Raw genomic sequence first — 20,281 nt, 5'->3', positions numbered from 1 at the left:
GCTGAATTCAAAACTTCAACCCTGAACTAAACAAAATAGTAGTAAACCTACACCTAAACTAAAACCCCATACACCTCAACCTAAACATACATGTAGAAGTTTGTAGCACTATACCGGTGTGTTGGCTCAGTCAGTAGAGCGTCCGCCTCACAACCAGGAGGTCGTGGGTTCGAACCCCGGCCTCGTTATACCAAAAGACGTTAAAAAACGGGAGTTGCTGCTACCTTGTTTGGCGTTCAACAATAAGGGATAGAGCAACGTCAATCTGGCAGTGCTCAGTGGCTGCCGGAATTACGATCAATTGGGCAAAAAGAATTTCCATTTTCGGTTGAATCAAATTTGGAGTGGACTTTAAAAGATTATTATTATTATTATTATAGCCTGGAGCTAATTATACTTACCACCACAAGATCTTTCATCTTCGCCAATGGGGCAGTCAGGGTAGTAGTCACAAGCCCAATTTATTGGTATACACGTTCGATCCTCACATGCGAACTGCCAAGGATAGCAGGTAAAACCTGGAGACCCGCAAACACATATTCATGTTACAACATCGTGTGTAAAACTTGGTAGACCCACAAACAGATATTTACATTTGTACACTGTAAAGAAAACCTGGTTTGATTAATTGATCGATTCATTTATTCAAAACATGGTAAAATCCCATTCAACAACTAGGCTGGTATACAAATGGAACTTTTGACAAATAAAATAAAATACAAAATCCAAATCCAAATATATAAAAAAAATACAAAAATAAATGCAAGCAATAAATAATATTGGATGTTACAGTGCATAGGAGTTGATTTATATGATGATTAAGGTTAGTGGGATACCAAATTGCAGTAGAATTTTTGACTTTTTCATTTTTCCTGGGACACGCTGTACAGGGTCTGCTAGCACAACTAGCTGTCAACAATTCTCACTATTGCCAATATATTAAAAATCCCTGTTTATGTTATTTTCAATTGCACTCCAGGAGAGTTTGGTGGCCAAGTTATTCCGGTCTATTTCACTTGGCTGCGCTGTGCATGCCGGTGTTGATTGTGTGTGTGTGTGTGTGTGTACTTTATTTTCTGGCGAGAATCACAGTTATTTATCATGATTTTTAAGCGGTATCAAAAGTGGATCAAAACGAAAAACGCGCACAAATATTGTTGACATACTAAAACTGAGATAGTTGGTTGTGTGATGGGCCAGAGTAATGTCTGGATGCATAGAAATAGTAACATCAACTTTCTTTGGTTGTGTTAGTTAGCAGGTGGGAAAACTTGTCTAGAATAAATACAAAAGGACTGGACTACAATAAAGGGTCTGTTGGCTCATTTGATGACCAACGGACATACTACCTTTTGGTGGGGTATTTTAAAGTTAAGTCCGTCATTTTCTCAATGTTTTGAAAAGAGCCTTCCATTTTTACAAACTGGTCGTCGGGATGATTTAGAGTATCGTTCTCTTGTTTTTTCGTTGCTGCCATAAAAAATTGAGGAACCTAGAAATAGCCTTCGGACACGTTGTACATACATTTCGCATGCATACTACGTTTACCACCTGTGCCGCCGTACACATGAAGTTTGTCAACAGTTCTGGTAGTGGCTTGATATTATGTCCAAGACTATAAGGCTACATGCAGGCATTTCAGACCTACTAGCTATAGCGAGTATTATCTGTTGATAATGTGATTTGAAAATGGGTTCTTTCTAGTTACAGTTTAATTTATACTAATTTATCTACTGATTGTGAAGAAAGAAAGAATTTTCAAGTTACGTCACTCATGAGCTGTAGTTTAAAGATAAAGACCAGTTCTGGTCATACGTTTGCATTGTGAAAGAAACGTTGTGGAATCAATCAGAAAAGGTTGATCATCTAGCATATAAATGTAAGTATTGGTGTGTACTGCAAGGTTCTGGAATCATCAAAATTATAAGAAATTTGGCCCAGTCTTGGTAAAGTTACAATCACTGTACACAGAAAGATGTACATGGGACTATGCGACATGTGCGCGATATCTATCAGGTCCAAATAGATATAATAAGTTACCAAATATATCAATTAGTAGGCGGTTTCTCAGCAAAATTTGTATCATCACGTATTAGTCAAAACATATTCTTTCACATGATTGGTTATAAGAGCTTCCATTTCATTTTTTTGAGAATGGGGCATTTCCAAAACTGGTCTTTACCTATAATTGTTACAAAACCTAGCTTGTCAGCCACAATGCATAACAGAGGCTTTGAGGTACGAGACTTATAGACACGTATCCCACTCCATCCCTACGCCCCTGGGGCGGTATTCTGAACATGATTGTTGTCAGTTTTGTATTATCTTTTGTTGTATCTTCCAGAGATTACACAGCGCTAATATTGTTGTAAGTTGGTATTCTGAAAATCATACTTTGACCACTGATGACATGCCCATTTTTATGGACCCTACCAATCAAAATCTATTTTATATAAGCATGATAAGTAGGTCAGCCAATAGGAATACTTTATGCCATATCTGAAGATGCGCCTAGCGCATACTAATCTAGGGCGTAATTAGTTAATTGAGCGCTTATTATGCGCGTCATCATATGCGCTGTGGCATGTGGATCATGAAGACAAGTCACACTTTCACTTAAATGGTTAAGATGAGAGCATTAAAATTGTCATATCCAAGCATGTAATTTCTTTAAAATTCTCATCTGTGATGTTTCCGGTCAACACACAATCTTCTTCTAACTAGCTATTGGCACGAAGTTGGTTCTGGTTAAGGAAGATTGCCGCCATTATATCACCACAAAAGATACAACAACCCCCTACCTGTTGTAAATATTGTTGTAAATACCATGCAAGATAAGATAAGATAAGATACAACAATTTTCAGAATACCAATTATCTTGTCATATTATCTCCCATGCGCATATGCAAATGAGGATTAAGCGCCATTTTTGTAATAATACACACTATTACAAACGCACAAGAGTTTAAGCACAGGCGCGGCCAAAGAGAAGAGAGAAAGATACAACAAAAGATAAAACAAAAAAACAAAACAAAAAACTATGTTCGGAATACCAACTTTATCTTATCTCCAAAGATACAACAATATTAGAGATAACACAGGGTTCAGAATACGGCCCCTGGACTGTAGCTCTTCATAGTCTGCAAGCACAAACCCTGGTCAGTCGTAAAAGTGAGTGTGCACTATAAGACTACCATAGGCCATGTACTGTAGCTGCTCCTGACACACCAGTAGCTAGCTGGGCTAGACTTCTCTCAAGGCATAATGATTTTTCAATAAAGTGTCAAATTAGGGTCTGTGCTTGCAGACTAAGCTCTTCATGGGACACCCAGAGACTGACAGAGTGAGGAACTGCTCAAGACTTTATGGCATTGTTTTGAAGTGTCAAATTACAGTCTGGCATGTAGACTAAATCCACAAATCAGTATTGTTGATACATGAAGTACACATACATGTAGCTTTTGTTGTATTATTGCAAAACACATCACACAAACACACAATAAAGTTTAAAAAGAAGATAATAATCTGCTATTAATACGTACCACAGTCCTCTTCATCTTCTCCATAGAAACAGTCATAAAGACCGTCGCATACCGAATCCTGACGTATACACTGGCCAGTCCAATAACACTCAAATTGATCAGGCCCACATGATAGATCTGTAGAAAAAAAAATCAAATCCAAACAGATGCATTTATTGTATTAATCCTGAAAACAAAAACTATTTAAAGGAGCACATTTACCATCACCATCATCATTTTAAATCATCATCATGATCATCAGTGATCATTAACTGTATCATCATCATCATCATCATCTACATCTTGACATCATGATTGTCATCAATACTATCATCGTCATCTTTGTCAACAAATACTAACATCAACAACATCATCATCATCACATTTTTCATCATCACCATCATCAACACCTTCATTCCTAACATCACCATAATCATCATCACTATCTGTATCACCATTTTCAACATACACAAAAAAAGTGAAACTATATTTTTCTAAGAGCCAGAAACTCTGCCGTAACTGTTCTCCTTGAATATAATTGGCCCCTTTGTCTCTACCAAAATTAAAGAGTTTGTACACTACCTTCACAGTTCACTTCATCGCTGTTATCTCCGCAATCTTGTTCCTGATCACAAAGAAAGCTTAATGGTATGCATTCCCCATCACCCTCACATTGGAACTGATCATCAGCGCATGGAGGGAATGTCACATCTGAAAATAAGTATTAAAAAAATAAAATAAAAGGTTGTTTTTCACCTGTTCTTGATTTTGGCATGAAGTACATGTACATGTACAGTTTGTATCCTATTGTATAATAGAATGTATAAAAACAATCACATACACTGTTGGATATTTGTTTTGTCCTGTCATGTCCTTTTGTATGTCTTGTCCCATCCTGTCTTGTTTATCTTGTCGTGTTATGACTTGTTTTGTCATGTCTTGTCTTATTTTTTTATGTCATTCTCCTGTCCTTTGTGTCCCGTTTTTGTCATTCTTTTCTTTTTGTATTTTCTTTGATTATTTAGATACTTTAAAATGGTTTACAAAAATATGTTATTATATTATATCTATTTTACTGTGATTATTAAGACACTTTAAAATGATTTATGATAATAATGTTCATATTATATTTATTCATGGGAACCTACAAAAACAAGCTATGCTTTCCAGTAGGTTCCTGTTTCATTTCATAATTTTGATCTTACTTTGTCAACTATATTCTTTATTGTGCAAACAATTGTTATATGAAATGAACACATAAAATCTATCAATCAATCAGGAATGTCTTGATGTGACATGTACATGACTTCAGAGCAATTACAAACATTGTGGCTATAAACAGAATTTCATGGAAATTGACCTCTAAGACCACTGGATTGTTTACCTTGATACCCCAAATCTAATAAAACCCATGATCAATTTCCATGACTTTCCCCAAGAACTTATTTTCCATGACTCTCCAGGGGGGTGTTTTACAAAGAATCTAAGTTGAACTTATCTCTAAGTTAGTCTTAACAAATTATGGAAAGCCATAAGCACCCTTGGAAATATTTAGTAAAAGTTAGTTTAAAAGGCATAAAATGTTGATTTAAATCATTCATATTTTCTATTACCATGGCTGTACGTGCTATAACTTTCAAGCCACATCGTACTCATACTAATGCACTGTTTCATGACCTCAAATTGTTGAATGTTTTTAAATTGCATAAATTATCTATTTGTACTTTTGTGTTTGATTTGATAAATGAACGATTACCTCATTCCTTAAAACATTATTGCAGTATGATACAACATGAATATTCCACAAGACAAAAAATGGGTCGACAATTACGTCTTCCTTTATTCAAAACAGACCAAGGAAAGTTTTCTGTTTCGTTTGTTGGAAGTAATTTTTGGAATATGCTTCCTACTGATCTAAGAATTGAGAGATCAAGAACCTCTTTTCGTAAAAAACTTACAAAATTACTCTTAAGTGAAAACCACTAATCATAACCTCGTAACTATATAGTTGTACATAGTAACCAGTCTCATTTTAATATTATACACAAATCTTATTTATAAGATTTGGAAACCCATCATGTATTTTTAAATAAACTTTATTTTAGGCTTTAGATAACGAGAGTCAGACTCGACTAGCACATGTGCTATTTTGACTCTATTTTACCATCGATCACAAACTCATTGTAATTAGTCATTTATTGTTTTACTCTTGAAGCAAAGTTTGCTTTATCTTTGTTATAATGTACATGTATATCGCTGTAGAACATGTACTGTTTATAATTCATGTCATGCATTTATGTTATATTGACATTGTCATTGTACATTTATCTTTTGTTTCAATGTTTTCAATGGTGGTGAATAAATAAATTCAATTCAATTCAATTCAATTTCATGTTCTTGATGTGGAATTTATGAAAAGTCTAAAATATGTGGATTTTTGCTTTTTGATATATTTCATTATGAGGCTAAAAATGGCTCTCCATAATATTTAAGTCCAACTTAGAGTTAAGTTCTACTTAGAATCTTTGTGAAACACCCCCCTGGTGTTCCCATGACCGGGTGACCCTGACTAGGATAAATCCACAGAATTTCAAGGAGATTGACTGCTACCCGCTATTAAAGGGATCCGGTATTAACTTTGTCTCAGATTCTGAAACAAAATTCTGGATTTAGCTCATGCTGTAATGATAATTATAAACCTTTAGGTCAGTCAGGAACCCTATGACTTTTACAAGCCGATCGCCTGTCTGATTATCAAGATATTTATGATTGGAATTACAAATTTTGAAAACCGTTTGCCAAACGGTTTTCATAACACTAGTCTATTGGGAAAACGAGTATGATAAAACCGGTCACTAAAAGATTTTTACATTTTTGACGCACTTCTTGATTATTTTGAAGCGCATTTTTTTTGGACTTCAATATTACACCATATCACAGACACTGATAACACGTAAGGCCGTGTATCGCAGATTTAACATTGTTAAACGATCCCTTTAATAGGGTTAGGGTTTTGGGCCTGATTAGGTTTTATATTGGGTCTAGATGACTTTAGGTGAAGAAGTAAAAGAAGAAGAAAGAGAAGAAGATGACAAAGAAGAAGGATGAGAAGGAGGAAACAAAGAAAAAGGAGAAGGAGAAGAAGAAAAAGGAGGAGAAGAAAAAGGCGGAGGAGAAGAAGAAGGAAAAGAACAAGAAGGACAAGCAGAAGGAGAAGAAGAAGAAGAGAAAAGTGAGAAATGGAGGAGAATAAAGAGGAGCAGATGAGTGAAAAACAACACAGAGAAGAACAATTGGCATGAACAATAACTGCTATTACGAATGCGAGCAAACATGCATGAGGCAGCGAAGCAGTAGCTCGCTTGCGTGAATTAAGCAGCCAATCGATAGCGCGCTCGTTTGTACAAAGCACTTTAACGGTAGCGTGCATGCAGCCTTATTGCAGGATATGAGTTAATGTAACCTATGCTTTATTTTCATAATAATAATAATAATAATAATAGGCATTTCTATAGCGCCGTCTATCTAGATAATTCTATTCTGAGGTGCATTTATTATTACCCCGGCTTTAGCCTAGCCGCCGTTTATACAGCACTCCAGCATTTCGAGGAATGAATTCCTGCCAGGTACAGAGAATTGCACTCAATTCACCGCCCAAAATGCCCCTTAGATTGTCCCAGGCATCTGAAGAATAACTTGATAAGGAGGGATAACAGGCCATTGAAATTGGGGTTCTATGAATCCATAGCACAGAGCAATTGCGCCTGAGTGCCGGGTGCTGGTCTGTGTGCGGACAAAGGGCAGACAGCGAAACACACGTGGAATTCAACGATCACCCTAGATTTGTTACCCATAACACCATCTGAGCAGCAGCGAACAAATTTGATTGGCCGAAAAGAGACTCTCCTTACAGGGACCAGCTGTCATAAATCATCAGTTGATACCTGATCTGATTATTGTTTGCGATTGCACAATATATATATATATATATATATACAGTCAAACCTGCTTTAGTGACCACCTGTCTACAGCAAGCACATTTTTTGTTTCCCTTGAAAATGGTTTCTCTTTGAAACATGTACTAAAGCAACCTGTCTACAAAGACTACCTTTCTATAAAGACCGTTTTTTGTGTTTCCCTTGGGCGACTGCTGTAGACAGGTTTGACTGTATATACAACATTACAACCAAAATTACACCAACAAAAAATGAACAAAACAAAACAAAATCTGATGTATCACAAATCTTTAGAAAATAATCAAGAATTAAGTCTACACCCAGTCCCATTTGAAAGAGAAAAGCTCACCAGGTGGGGCGTCGACTGCCTCAAGGGTAATATCATATCCTTGTGAGCCCCCGTAGATGTTTGAAAAGAACTCGATGAAGAGCTCATGACCGATTGAAAGGGTACTAGGTGGGAATGAAGTCTTGTGCGTGTAGACCTCAAAGATCTGACTAAAGTCATGAGTATCTGTGCCATTGCCAAAGACGAGGTAGGACAAGAGGCTGAGCTCAAGTGTGTTGAACGTCACGTTAATCACCTTTCCTGGAACCGTGGAAACATGGGTCACTGTGTACTCGTTCTTCGGATAGTCATCAGGGAAATTCATTGACTTCAGCATTGTGGTGTTTCCATCCAAGAAGATATATTCTGGGTTGATAGGAAAGATATATATCAAATATTAGGTGATTTCTCCTTCTTTCCATAAAACTATGAATTAAGATTCGGAATTGAATTTGCCTTTCCCTCTCTCTCTTATTCATTTTGTTTATTTTTCTATTCAAGTATTTATGTTTTCAACATTAATTTTAGATCATAAAAATCACCTAGTCTGTTCCTGAACAGCATGTAAAATAAATGAGTGTGCAGGCACAAGCTAGAACAGTTTTTTTTGCAAGGTAAAAATGACAAGGCCACTTTTTGTGAAATGACTTTGTTTGTTCTTGCTCGATTTTTGATGAGAATTGTAGCACATTTATTCATTCTTTAGAATGAAAGGGATAATACCAGATGAAGCATGAAAGTAATATTAGAGAAAGCAGGTAACCCTGTATTTAACGGGAATGGCTGTGTTTTTTTGCAAGCCACTGGTTTTTTAGGCACAATTTTAAAATATCGTCGGTGGGCTGACAAAACCTTGTATCTCAAAAATCATGAATTTTCAGGAGAGCGAAAAAACTTTCCTGTCTCAACAAATTTAGTGCTGTGACACCGTCCTTTCTTTTTAAAACTGGAATATTTATACAATTTTTAATGTCTTTGTTGAAATACAGTAAAATAATTGTTTTTATATTTGAAAGTGAGTTACAAGGTTTTTTGCGTTTATCTACATTGAGATAAGAGTTTTTAGTTTGGATACAAATTGAGATACGAGTTCTTACTTTCAACTCTGAATGATTTACGAGGATTTGAAGGGGGTTTAAGTTACAAGGTTTAGTTTAAGGGTGTGTGTGTGTGGAATTTGTGAAAAAACTGAGGAGGCGTTTCATGGATTTATCAGGTGGTGTCGTAGACCATTAGGTACAAAATTATGCAAAAAAATCAAAATCTCAAAAAATTGAGATACAAGGTTTTGTCACCTCACCGACGATATATTATCTCTTTGTATTTCATGAAATCAATACATTGAATTGAATTGAATCAAATCATCAGACGAAGCATTAGAGGAATATAAGAGAACATCCTGGTCAATTTAGACATAGGGCTCTTCAGCATACCTGTATTTTGTGGCGTTCCACAGTTGAGCTCGTCGTCTTGACCCAGCAAACAATCAGTAAAGAAGTTACATCTTAAGGTCTTTGGGATGCACTGACGACCAGGACACTCAAACTCATGAACAGTACAATCCCCTGCAAGCCAAACATATTCAATGTGATTAACAACAACAGCATGGATGATAACAATTATAATCATAATAACAACAACAATAGCAATATTAAGATAATAATAACAACAACAATAATTATAATGATAATAATAATAAAAACATGAATAACAATAACAACAATACCACTACTCTTACTAATACTTCTACCACTATTGTTACTACATGTACATGTACTACTACTACTTCTACTCCTACTTCTACCTCTATTACTACTACTATTAATATTACTTCTACTGAAACTACTACTACTACTATATACTTTTAATTGTTTATATTATTATTACTATAAATATTAGTTTTTACCATTATCATTACTGTTATTATTATAATCATCATTATACTTATCATTATTTTCATTAATTTTTCAAAGCAGTAATCACTAAACATGTATTCACTTTATATATGGGCACTGCAAATTGACTGAATAGGTAAAGTCACTGTGACGTAGTGCCGTACAACTTGTTTCAACACACAAAGTGATCAAAGTTTCCATTTTTCAAAATGCATGACTCAGGAAGGTTTTTTTTCTTTTCTATAGAGGACCTATAATGATATGCTATCCATACTATAATTTGAGTAGTGCCCAAATAGAGAAGGCACTAAGGAAAAAATAACAAAATTATGATATTTGGTACATGGCAATTAAAGAGGGAAGTTGTCCATGAATACATCACAATCTACTGAACAAATTGCCAGTTTGAGATTCACATCTAGATTTAGTTATGTCATATTTCAAACTCCCTTATTATTAGGTCTGATTCATTTGAACCTGTTGCTTTACTGTTTCCCTTATTTTCTGCTTTCATACCAATGAACTTGTTAATTATACAAGGGTGGGATTAATTGCCCTAAAACGTGGAACAATATGTGCAGCGCTTTGTAACTGCCAGAGAAAAAATAACTACCAGTATATCAAATACATTCTGGATGGGATTGGATAAATTACATCTGCATATGATAAGGGAACTTACTTGGACAGTTGAGTTCATCACTACCAGTGAATGGACAGTCATAGACACTGTCACAAACAAAGCTTGCATGAATGCATCCAGTCCCATCGTCACACTCAAACTCGCTGTCATGGTTACCACATGCTCCTGTAATGAGTATCATAAAAATGAAGATGATGATTATGATGATGATAATGATGACTGTTATACCAATATACTAGTCTTTAGAAGAAGTATATTTCTCACTTTTGTCCTCTCTGTATCAACATTTTAGTCTCTCTGTTCACGCAACTTTTAACTTATACCCTGCTTAGATCTATGTCACTCGGTATCACACCAGACGACTGTCTGAGGTATTCACGGATGACAATCCTTCTCAAACACGAGGTAATGAGCGCGGGGTTACACGTCTACGGTAATCATGAGGTACGTTGTCATGGCAACACGTCCACAGTGAAACAGCGCATGCTATTACTACAGCTGTGCAAAAATTAAACTTAAAAAAAGAAAACTTCGCAAGGCAGCGTTGCTCATTGATGATGTCTACATGGAATATATTTTTAATTAAAAAAAATATATATTCATCAGACAAATTGAAAATCAAGTTTTCATGCGATATATTTTTATATCAATGTTATAGCAAAACATAGGTAACACACACTGTTATTGTCAATACATGTTCAGCAGATTGATCTCATTGTTTACATCCATCTTCACAGCCGATCACGTCGGTGGAGCAAGGGCACGCGCTTTAGAGTGATAAGACTTCTTGTTTCTACCCTGCAAGCATTTAGATCTATGCCCAAACAACGGATCATGCCGGATGCCTCCGGAGGTTGTGCCATGCCGTGCTAGTCCGTCTTACCTCGTGTTTGCGCTTTGTCCGTTGTGCCACGAGCGTTTATATCTAGTGGACAAAGGATGACACAAGGTATTAACCTCCGGAGTTAACCTCACTTTTTTCATAGATCTAAACAGGATTTTACCATATGCAGTACAGCTTCATCCTCTCGCAATGAGCAACACCCACCTTTTTCTGTCTCTCTCTTGATCACTCTCTCTTTCTCTCTGTCTCTCACTCTTACTCTTCAAGATAACAAAATCTTGTTCATACTCTCTTTCTCTCTGTATATATTTTGTATAAAAGCTGCGCTATATAAATTTATTATTATTATTATTATTATTATTATTATTATTATTATTCCCCTCTCTCTTTAACCATAACAGGGTAGGGGCTTGCAGAATCCACCTCACCCGGACACCTAGTACTAGTCTCTAGCACCGAGTAACCCTCTCTTCTCTTGCTCTCTCTCACGTATACCCCCTTTAAATATATATGTTCATACAGATTTGTCTAAACTTACTGCAATTGTACATGGTACAATTATCAAGCCCTCTATTATGTTGCTTCATCCCAAAGCAATGATTCTCTCTCTCCTCTATGTACATTTTTTTTTCACTCTACATTTTACTTTCTCTTAATTTCCATATCTTCTCTCTTCAATTTCTCTATTCATATGGCATTTAAAAAACTTACTAAGATCATAGGCGGTACAGTAAGCAAGCCCTCCATCTCTTTCTTCCTCTCCCATTATTAAAACAATCTCTCTTTCTCTCGCTATGAATATTTTCTTCTCCTTCTAGCTCTCTCAAAGATTGTGTATCCTCTCTCTTCCAATTTCGCTCATACACATCTTTTCAAAACTTACTGCGATCGTAGGCAGTACAGTTCGCAAGCCTTCCCTCTCCTTCGTCCTCTCCCATTATTAAAACAATCTCTCTTTCTCTCTCTATGAATATTTTCTCTCCCTCTAGCTCTCTCCCAATTTCAGTATCTCCTCTCTATCAATTTCTCTATCCAAATGGCATTTTCAAAACTTACTGCGATCGTAGGCAGTACAGTTAGCAAGTCTTCCGTCTCCTTCGTCTTCTCCCATCGAGCAGTCTTTTTCTGTGTCGCACAACCAGTGGCTTTCAATACAATGCCCATCGTAACACTGCACCTGCCCTTCTGAACAGTCTGGAAACACATGAGCTGAGAAGGGATAAAATAGGACACTATATGTGAACTGGCCAATCATTGGTAGTGGGTAGCAAAATACAGTCATAACCTGTCTTATTGCTCGCTCAGATATGACACAGCAAAAACAGCTGCGTTTTTTTAATGATGATGTGAAGTGTAATATGTGTGACATTTCTGAATCTCATATGACAGAGCTCAGTGAATACCCACAAGTTATTTGTTGTGCGCAGTTGCTATTCATATTACAATGTAGAAGAAATGCTGCGTTTTTTCAGCGGCGGTTAGTAATAGTCATTTCCTTCCACACAGAATGTGTAAGAAAGAAAAAGAGGAAACTACCGTAGTGTTCATAATTTTGGTTTCAGGGCTAGAAATAGAAATTATTCTTCTAAAATAGGAGTGGTTGGCAGCTTTGCTAAATCATCATATTTTCTTCAAAATTCCAGTACCGGTAATATGCTTCTCTCATTTTTTTTTATTGAAAACAACTTAATATTAGGGTGGCCTTCCCTTTTACGTGATGTATGAAGTCAAATGGTGTATGCATGCTGCTACATCAAAAGATGTATAATGTCAAAAGTTGTACCAGCACTAGAAACTTACTGCTAATGTCTGTCGTAGTGACAGTCAGGTCAAACCCTCTGCCATTTGCGTAGTGACCGCAGTGATAGTCCAACCAGGCAACATTGCTGGGGATGACAGCCTCGTTAGGAGTGGTACGATGGTAGTAGACGGCATAGAGCGAGGTGCTGTTGTCTGGGTCGGGGCCTGTCCCGAGGGAGAGATACGTCCAGAGGCTGACAGAGAAGTCGTTGAAGATAACGTGGACGTAGAGTCCTTCTGGCACCGTGATGACCCAGAGGTAGTAGCAGAGGGTGTCGTGTGGTGAAGGGTAACCTGGGGATTGGATCTGATGCTCTTCACCCGTAATTAATGTGAGGTGCTCTGTTTATGGAGCAATAGGTTAGACAAAATATTTTATTTGTTAAAGAGCAAGTTAAAGAGTGTCGTGGCCGATTAGTTAAGGCGCTTGACCGAAGATGCGAAGGCCGAGGGTTTGAATCACGACACGGCACTAATATCCTTTGGCAAGATATTAACCTGCACTTGCTACTCGCCACCCAGATGTTAAATGGGTACCCGGTAGGATGAGACCACCATTGTTGGTCAAACAGTTTTTGAGCGTCAAGTAAGGCCTGGCTGGAATGCTCCCCAGGGAGTGGAGATTGTGCACACAGTGTGTGCGTGCAAGCACTGAATCCAATGACTGGGGTAATAGTATATCTGTAAAGCGCTTAGAGACATTTGTATTAAGCGCTATAACAAAGCGGAATATTATATTATTATTATTGGCCGAGAAGTTTTTATGCGACACTCAATAAGTTATCAAATCATACTCTATAAAGTTAAACAGTACTTCATGTAGAACCCTGCCATAGCACTTACGTCCTTTGGCATGACGGTAATCTACATACATCTGCCATTCTCCACCAGAGTGAAGTACATGGGTACATACGTGGGTACCCAGTCGGACGAAATTCCTTGAATTGTGTAGTACCTTATGGGGATAGCTTGATAACAGTATGATTGTAGGGCCTCAAGGGAGAACATTATGAATATCCTAGGTAAACAAGATATACATGTATTATCAATACCATTATTAATTCATTGTTATTATCATCATTATTATGCTGGTTTTGATCTCATTGGCAGACTTAAGGGCTAGCTACGAACCGTCGCCTTAGGTCTCAAGTCATTTTTGTAAGAGTCTTGCAGCACCTAGCAGAGCTGCTTTCTGCAGGAGTTCTATCTTTGTGGTGACCCTAATCTTCTTCAGAAGTTTAGGAAGATTGCTTGCGATCATATGTTTTATTATCATTATTACTTTTGCTATCATTAGTATTATCATCATCCTTGTCACCATCATCATCAACTTCTTCTTACTATTAAAGCCCCTCTGCACTACTTGCTCCCTCTATGTAGAAAACAATGCCTAAGCTGTGCCCGCTGGTCCCCCATGATCCTTTTTTTTCTCATGTTAATTGAGAGCTGAGTTGATGAGATAGCCACCTGCCAGTGACCACGCTTGGTGGTCTAATCCCTCCTGGCCAAACTAGTACAGACAGGCTTTAAATAATTTTAATACAACAACAGACTCTCCCACTAACCTGTGTTCTCCACTGTTCCACAGTCCATTTCATCATCCGACGTAAAGCAGTCATCGTAGCCATCACATACATAGTAAGTAGGTATACAGGCGCCATCACCACAGGTGAATTGATCATCTTCACATAAACCTGTATGGAATGCAATCAAAGGGTTTACTATTATGTTGCAACCACTGGCTGGATTGTGAAATATTAAAAATTATAAAATAAGAGAGAGATATTTATATATCATGCTGTGAGAAAGTAAAGCAGAAATAATTTATCTGAGGAGGGACTGGCATAGTATTACTGCCACAAACTGCCATTGATGCTCCCACACTCCTCAGCTTCAAACGGCAACTATCCAACCTGGGTCTTTAAATGGGTCCCATGGGACCCCTTAACCCTGCCACACCACACTATCTATTGGATCTTCATCACCACGATGGCGAGGTGTGGCCTTCAAGGTATATTTAAAGTATATTGCCAGTCCCCCCGAAGATATCTAATTTCACTATACTTTCGAACTAGATGCTTGGTATATTTCTTTTATATCTCTTCTTTACAACTAATTCAGATCCGAACCGATTAGCTACCATCTGATCTGGATTTTGTTTGTCCACGTATGTTTACACAAATTTACTTTTGGAGCTTTTGAGAGCAATATCGCTCATCGCTCCTCTTGTTTTTGCTGAAGCTTACCGCATGATGATTCGTCCTCTCCTTCTGGGCAATTAGTAAAGTAGTTGCACTGCCATTGAGCTGGTATACAAGCTCCGTTTGACTCACATGTGAACTGTGTGTCTGGGTCACATGCTGCCGGGACAAACAGAACACAAGGGGGTGAATGAGACTTGTTTCAACGAAGCGTTCATAAGAAACTTGATTGATCGATTGAATAGGTTTATTTGTCTTTTATTAAAACAATTCTGAATGTCCAGTGGCAAAATTCTAATTGACATTTGCCATTCTCTACCCAGGCGTGGTTAGGAATATGGTGTGGGGGTAAGGTTCATATTAGGGTTAGGGTTTTGAGCAATGACTTTAATATAATTGAAGTTAAAGTTAATTTTGTTCACGTTTATATATTAAAAGAATTCAGATTCAAACAAACTATAGAGTTACAAAGCATAACAGGTAGATAACTTAAATGAAGTATAATGTACAGTAAATAGCAAGGTGTTTTGAGAGATGTGTAGCTAAGACAGACAATATGAAAAACAATGTAAAATGTCAGGAGCCTAATTAAAAAGCAAAGCTTGTTCAAGATCAGGCTTTGGTGAAGGGAGAGTAGTATCATCAAGTCTGATTATTAAGTAAGAGGTGAATTGGTATAGTAGTAGTATTCAATTTTAAAAATTTAAAAGAAGAACAAATTTCCGAGTACAGAGAGGAAAGAAGAGGAAGATGAAGAAGAAGGGAAAGAAGAAGAGGAAGAAGAAGAAGAAGAAGAAGAAGAAAAAGAAGAAGAAAAAGAAGAAGAAGAAGAAGAAGAAGAAGTTTGAGGGTTCGAATCCCGACACGGCACTAATATCCTTTGGCAAGATATTAACCTGCACTTGCTACTCTCCACCAAGGTGTTAAAATGGGTACCCGGTAGGATGCGACCGTCATTGTTGGTCAAACAGTTTTTGAACGTCCTGTAATGCCTGGCTGGAATGCTCCCCAGGGACAAGAGATTGTGCACACATTGTGTGCGGGCAAGCACTGAATCCAATGACCAGGGTAATAGTATATTTGTAAAGCGCTTAGAGACATTTGTATTAAGGCGATATATAAAAATGAAATATTATTATTATTATTAAAATGAAGAAGAAGAAGAACAAAAAGAGAAAAAAAAGAAAAAGAAGAAGAAGTGGCAGAAGTGGAGGTAGTAAAAGTACATCAAAAGTAAAGATAATGGCAGGACAGTGCATTACATGAGAGGTTTATATAACTGACTTACCACAGTTCTGTTGATCTTCCCCATTGCTGCAGTCAACGTATGCATCACACCTCCATGACTCATGGATGCAAGTACCATCATCACAAGTGAATTGATGGGACTGGCACGTACCTGGAAAACAACCGAATAGAATAATTATAATTAAATCAATTTATATAATGCAGCTACTATATAAATATATTCTACTGTGCTGTGATGAAACAAAAATGCTCTAAACAGTGCTAGTTTACTGACACACAACCAAAAATTATTCAAAAGCTCCTGAAAACAAAAATGCATCCTCAACAACATTTTGAAGACGGTTTTGAAGGCTTCTGTTATGTCTAGTGGTTGGTTTTTCCAAACCTTTGGAAAGACACAACTGAAAGCGCAATCTCCAAGAGTTACTTTTGTCTTAGGACGAGGTAGCTTGAGAATTTAGCTGTATGTTTTGTGCCAATTGATATGATTTAAAAGATAATAATTCAGACAAATAATATGATTAAGTTCCTGTATTACCGAAACGCATGTAACATAGCTACATCATTTCTACATGAAACACTTTGCAGGGACCTGCCGGTTGTACGATACTTGCTCCCGCTACGATTGGTCCATGTCTATATCCTACACTAACTGAATTCCTGGCTTCAACCCTGACCCCCAACACTATACAAAACCCTAAACTTAACCCTTAGCCAATAGCTAATCTATATTTTAAATACCTACCCTAACCCATAACCAATACCAACCCTAACGCTCATCCTAATCAAAATCCAAAAGCAACTCTAATCCATAATGGATAGCTGTCCTAACCTAAACTCTAACCCATAACCAATAGCTACCCTAACCGCAACCCTATCCCTAAACCTAACATATAACAAATACCTACCCTAGCCCTAACATTAAACTCATCAAAACCAAATTAAAACCCTAATCCTAACCAATAGCTACCCTAACTCCAACTCTAAACCTCACTCATACCTATGCTAACCCTCATCCTTAGCCTAACCCCTAACCAGTAGCTACCCTAACCCTAAACCTAACCTATAATGATTAGCTACCCTAACCCTAAACCAAAACATAGACCTACCCTAGCCCTAACATTAAACTCAATCAAAACCCAATTGCAACCCTAACCTTAAACCATAACCAAGAGCAACCCTAACCCTAACCCATAACCAAGAGTAACCATAACGTAACTCTAACCCATTACCTAACCCAAACCTATGCTAACCCTAAACCCTAACCCAAAATCTAACCTAACCCCAACCCTAATCCTCATCAAAACACAGTTGCAGCCCTAACCCTAAACCTTACACATAACAAATTGCAGCCCTAGCCCTAACTCTAAACCTAACACATAACCAATTGCAGCCCTAACCCTAAACCCAACACATAACCAATTGCAGCCCTAACCCTAAACCCAACACATAACCAATTGCAGCCCTAACCGTAACCCTAAACCTTACACATAACAAATTGCAGCCCTAGCCCTAACTCTAAACCTAACACATAACCAATTGCAGCTCTAACCCTAAACCCAACACATAACCAATTGCAGCCCTAACCCTAAACCTAAACTTAACACATAACCAATTGCAGCCCTAACCCTAAACCCAACACATAACCAATTGCAGCCCTAACCCTAAACCTAACACATAACCAATTGCAGCTCTAACCCTAAACCCAACACATAACCAATTGCAGCCCTAACCCTAAACCTAAACTTAACACATAACCAATTGCAGCCCTAACCCTAAACTTAACACATAACCAATTGCAGCCCTAACCCTAAACCCAACACATAACCAATTGCAGCCCTAACCCTAAACCTAAACCTAACACATAACCAATTGCAGCCCTAACCCTAAACCTTACACATAACCAATTGCAGCCCTAAACCTAAACTTAACACATAACCAATTGCAGCCCTAACCCTAAACCCAACACATAACCAATTGCAGCCCTAACCCTAAACCCAACACATAACCAATTGCAGCCCTAACCCTAAACCCAACACATAACCAATTGCAGCCCTAACCCTAAACCTAAACTTAACACATAACCAATTGCAGCCCTAACCCTAAACCTAAACTTAACACATAACCAATTGCAGCCATAGCCCTAACCCTAAACAATTGCAGCCCTAACCCAAACCCTAAACATTTGACAATAAATGAAGACCTGAGCAATCGTTGCATTAGCATATGTCAGGTCACCAGACCTTGCAACTTAGGGATAATAAGGAAATTGCATTGGTTGATCTCACCTCCACTAGCGTAACACCTGGCTTCGTCTTCATCTCCTGTACAATCATGCTGACCATCACACTCATAGTAACCAGGCAAACAATCACCGTCAAAACAAGCAAACTCTCCTGGCTCACAGGTGCCTTGAGGAATCACTGTTGGAGTAGCTAGCAGACAAGCAGAGCAGAGGACAGAGTTTAATTTTCACATCCTCAACTAAAACGTATTTATACTTTATTAATCATATAGCAACTGCTATAGATGACCACCTTCACACACTTGGTATCTTTCTAGACCTCTGCAAGGCCTTTGATACCATCGACCATGACATTCTATTACATAAATTGTCACATTATGAAATAAGGGGAAGGGCCTCGGAGTGGTTCTGCAGTTATCTTACAGGTAGAAAGCAGTTCGTCTCCATAAATGGCTCAAGCTCAGAATATAATGACATGGCATGTTGAGTGCCTCAGGGCTCACTTCTTGGGCCTCTTTTGTCAATGTTGTATATTAATGATTTTCAGAATTCATCTATGTTTTATCATTATATTATTTGTGGATGACCCCAATATTTGTTTTCACTAATTATGTCATCTTTAGCTCACTAATGATTTACAGATAATGTCACAAGATGAATGTTATGCTAGGGAACGTAAATTACAAGCTACGCTTTCCTAGACTTCCTTCGCAATACAGCAAGCAATTCAATACTTTTACTGCATTGCACGTTAATATTTTAATTGGAATGACTTTGTCAAATGAAAAGCTTTGTAAATTGAATTGCTGTTATTGTGAAAATAAATGAAATGAAATGAAATATACTGATTTCGGTGTCTGCATGGGATTGCTTGTACTTACCTGATTTTTCAATAGGGATCATATCAATATCGAACCCTTTGGATTGCCCATAGGTCCCTCCATGGAAGATGATATAGAAATTATCGGTCGGTGTGTACAAATCCGTTGGGTCGTCGTGATGGTTGTGAACTGCGAACACCTGGTCGTGGTCAGTGTAGTCCGAGCCATGGCCAAACACCAAGAAACCCTTCCAGTCGATAGAAAAGTCTTTGAAGATCACACGGACAACATGGTCCTGAGGGGCTGTGATGATGTAAACCAGGTAGTCCCTTGGTGGGTAGAAGTCGGGGTAGTTGGTCGATCGAATGTTGAAGATCGTTTCTACTTCAAGGGTCTGTTGCACTGAATTGATTAAATCATTTTATTTCGTTAGTTCATTTCCTTTGGTTATAAAAATGCAGTAAAAAGAAATGGTAAAGATACATTTGACATTCATGAGTGAGATGGTAAAATTGTTAGACTGCATTGATTGAATCGTTTCATTTCATTAATTAATTTCCTTTGGGCATAAGAATGCAGTAAAAAGAAATGGTCCACATACATATGACATTTATGAGTGAGATGGTGAAAACTTTTTCATGAGGTTAAAGATTAAGCTTTTCTACTCAGTTCATTAATAATTTTGTGTTGCTATGAGAACACAGACAAGATCAACACTAGGTGCTCCATGAATCAATAGAATAACTCTCCCTGCTTCGTCTGGATTTAAAATGTATCCACTC

General features: G+C 37.5%; 1 protein-coding gene across 1 annotated transcript in view; it reads right to left on the bottom strand.

Moving 5' to 3' along the window:
* Nucleotides 1–20,281, bottom strand: part of LOC577692 (low-density lipoprotein receptor-related protein 2) — an 83,996-nt gene that overhangs the window by 33,584 nt on the left and 30,131 nt on the right. The window contains exons 22-34 of the mRNA XM_030977833.1: nucleotides 19,560–19,901; nucleotides 18,722–18,868; nucleotides 16,474–16,584; nucleotides 15,231–15,344; nucleotides 14,550–14,678; nucleotides 12,985–13,326; nucleotides 12,241–12,393; nucleotides 10,380–10,505; nucleotides 9,239–9,370; nucleotides 7,827–8,171; nucleotides 4,104–4,232; nucleotides 3,543–3,659; nucleotides 402–518 (exon numbers count right to left, since the gene is read on the bottom strand). Coding sequence (XP_030833693.1) covers nucleotides 402–518; nucleotides 3,543–3,659; nucleotides 4,104–4,232; nucleotides 7,827–8,171; nucleotides 9,239–9,370; nucleotides 10,380–10,505; nucleotides 12,241–12,393; nucleotides 12,985–13,326; nucleotides 14,550–14,678; nucleotides 15,231–15,344; nucleotides 16,474–16,584; nucleotides 18,722–18,868; nucleotides 19,560–19,901 — 2,304 coding nt within the window. The remainder of the gene's footprint in view (nucleotides 1–401; nucleotides 519–3,542; nucleotides 3,660–4,103; nucleotides 4,233–7,826; nucleotides 8,172–9,238; nucleotides 9,371–10,379; nucleotides 10,506–12,240; nucleotides 12,394–12,984; nucleotides 13,327–14,549; nucleotides 14,679–15,230; nucleotides 15,345–16,473; nucleotides 16,585–18,721; nucleotides 18,869–19,559; nucleotides 19,902–20,281) is intronic.

Source organism: Strongylocentrotus purpuratus, unplaced genomic scaffold (assembly GCF_000002235.5).
Source record: "Strongylocentrotus purpuratus isolate Spur 01 unplaced genomic scaffold, Spur_5.0 spur5_scaffold_1, whole genome shotgun sequence".
In the NCBI taxonomy this organism is placed as follows: Eukaryota; Metazoa; Echinodermata; class Echinoidea; order Camarodonta; family Strongylocentrotidae; genus Strongylocentrotus; species Strongylocentrotus purpuratus.
The sequence above is the reverse complement of the archived record's forward strand: the minus strand, read 5'-3'. Positions and strand labels throughout refer to the sequence as shown.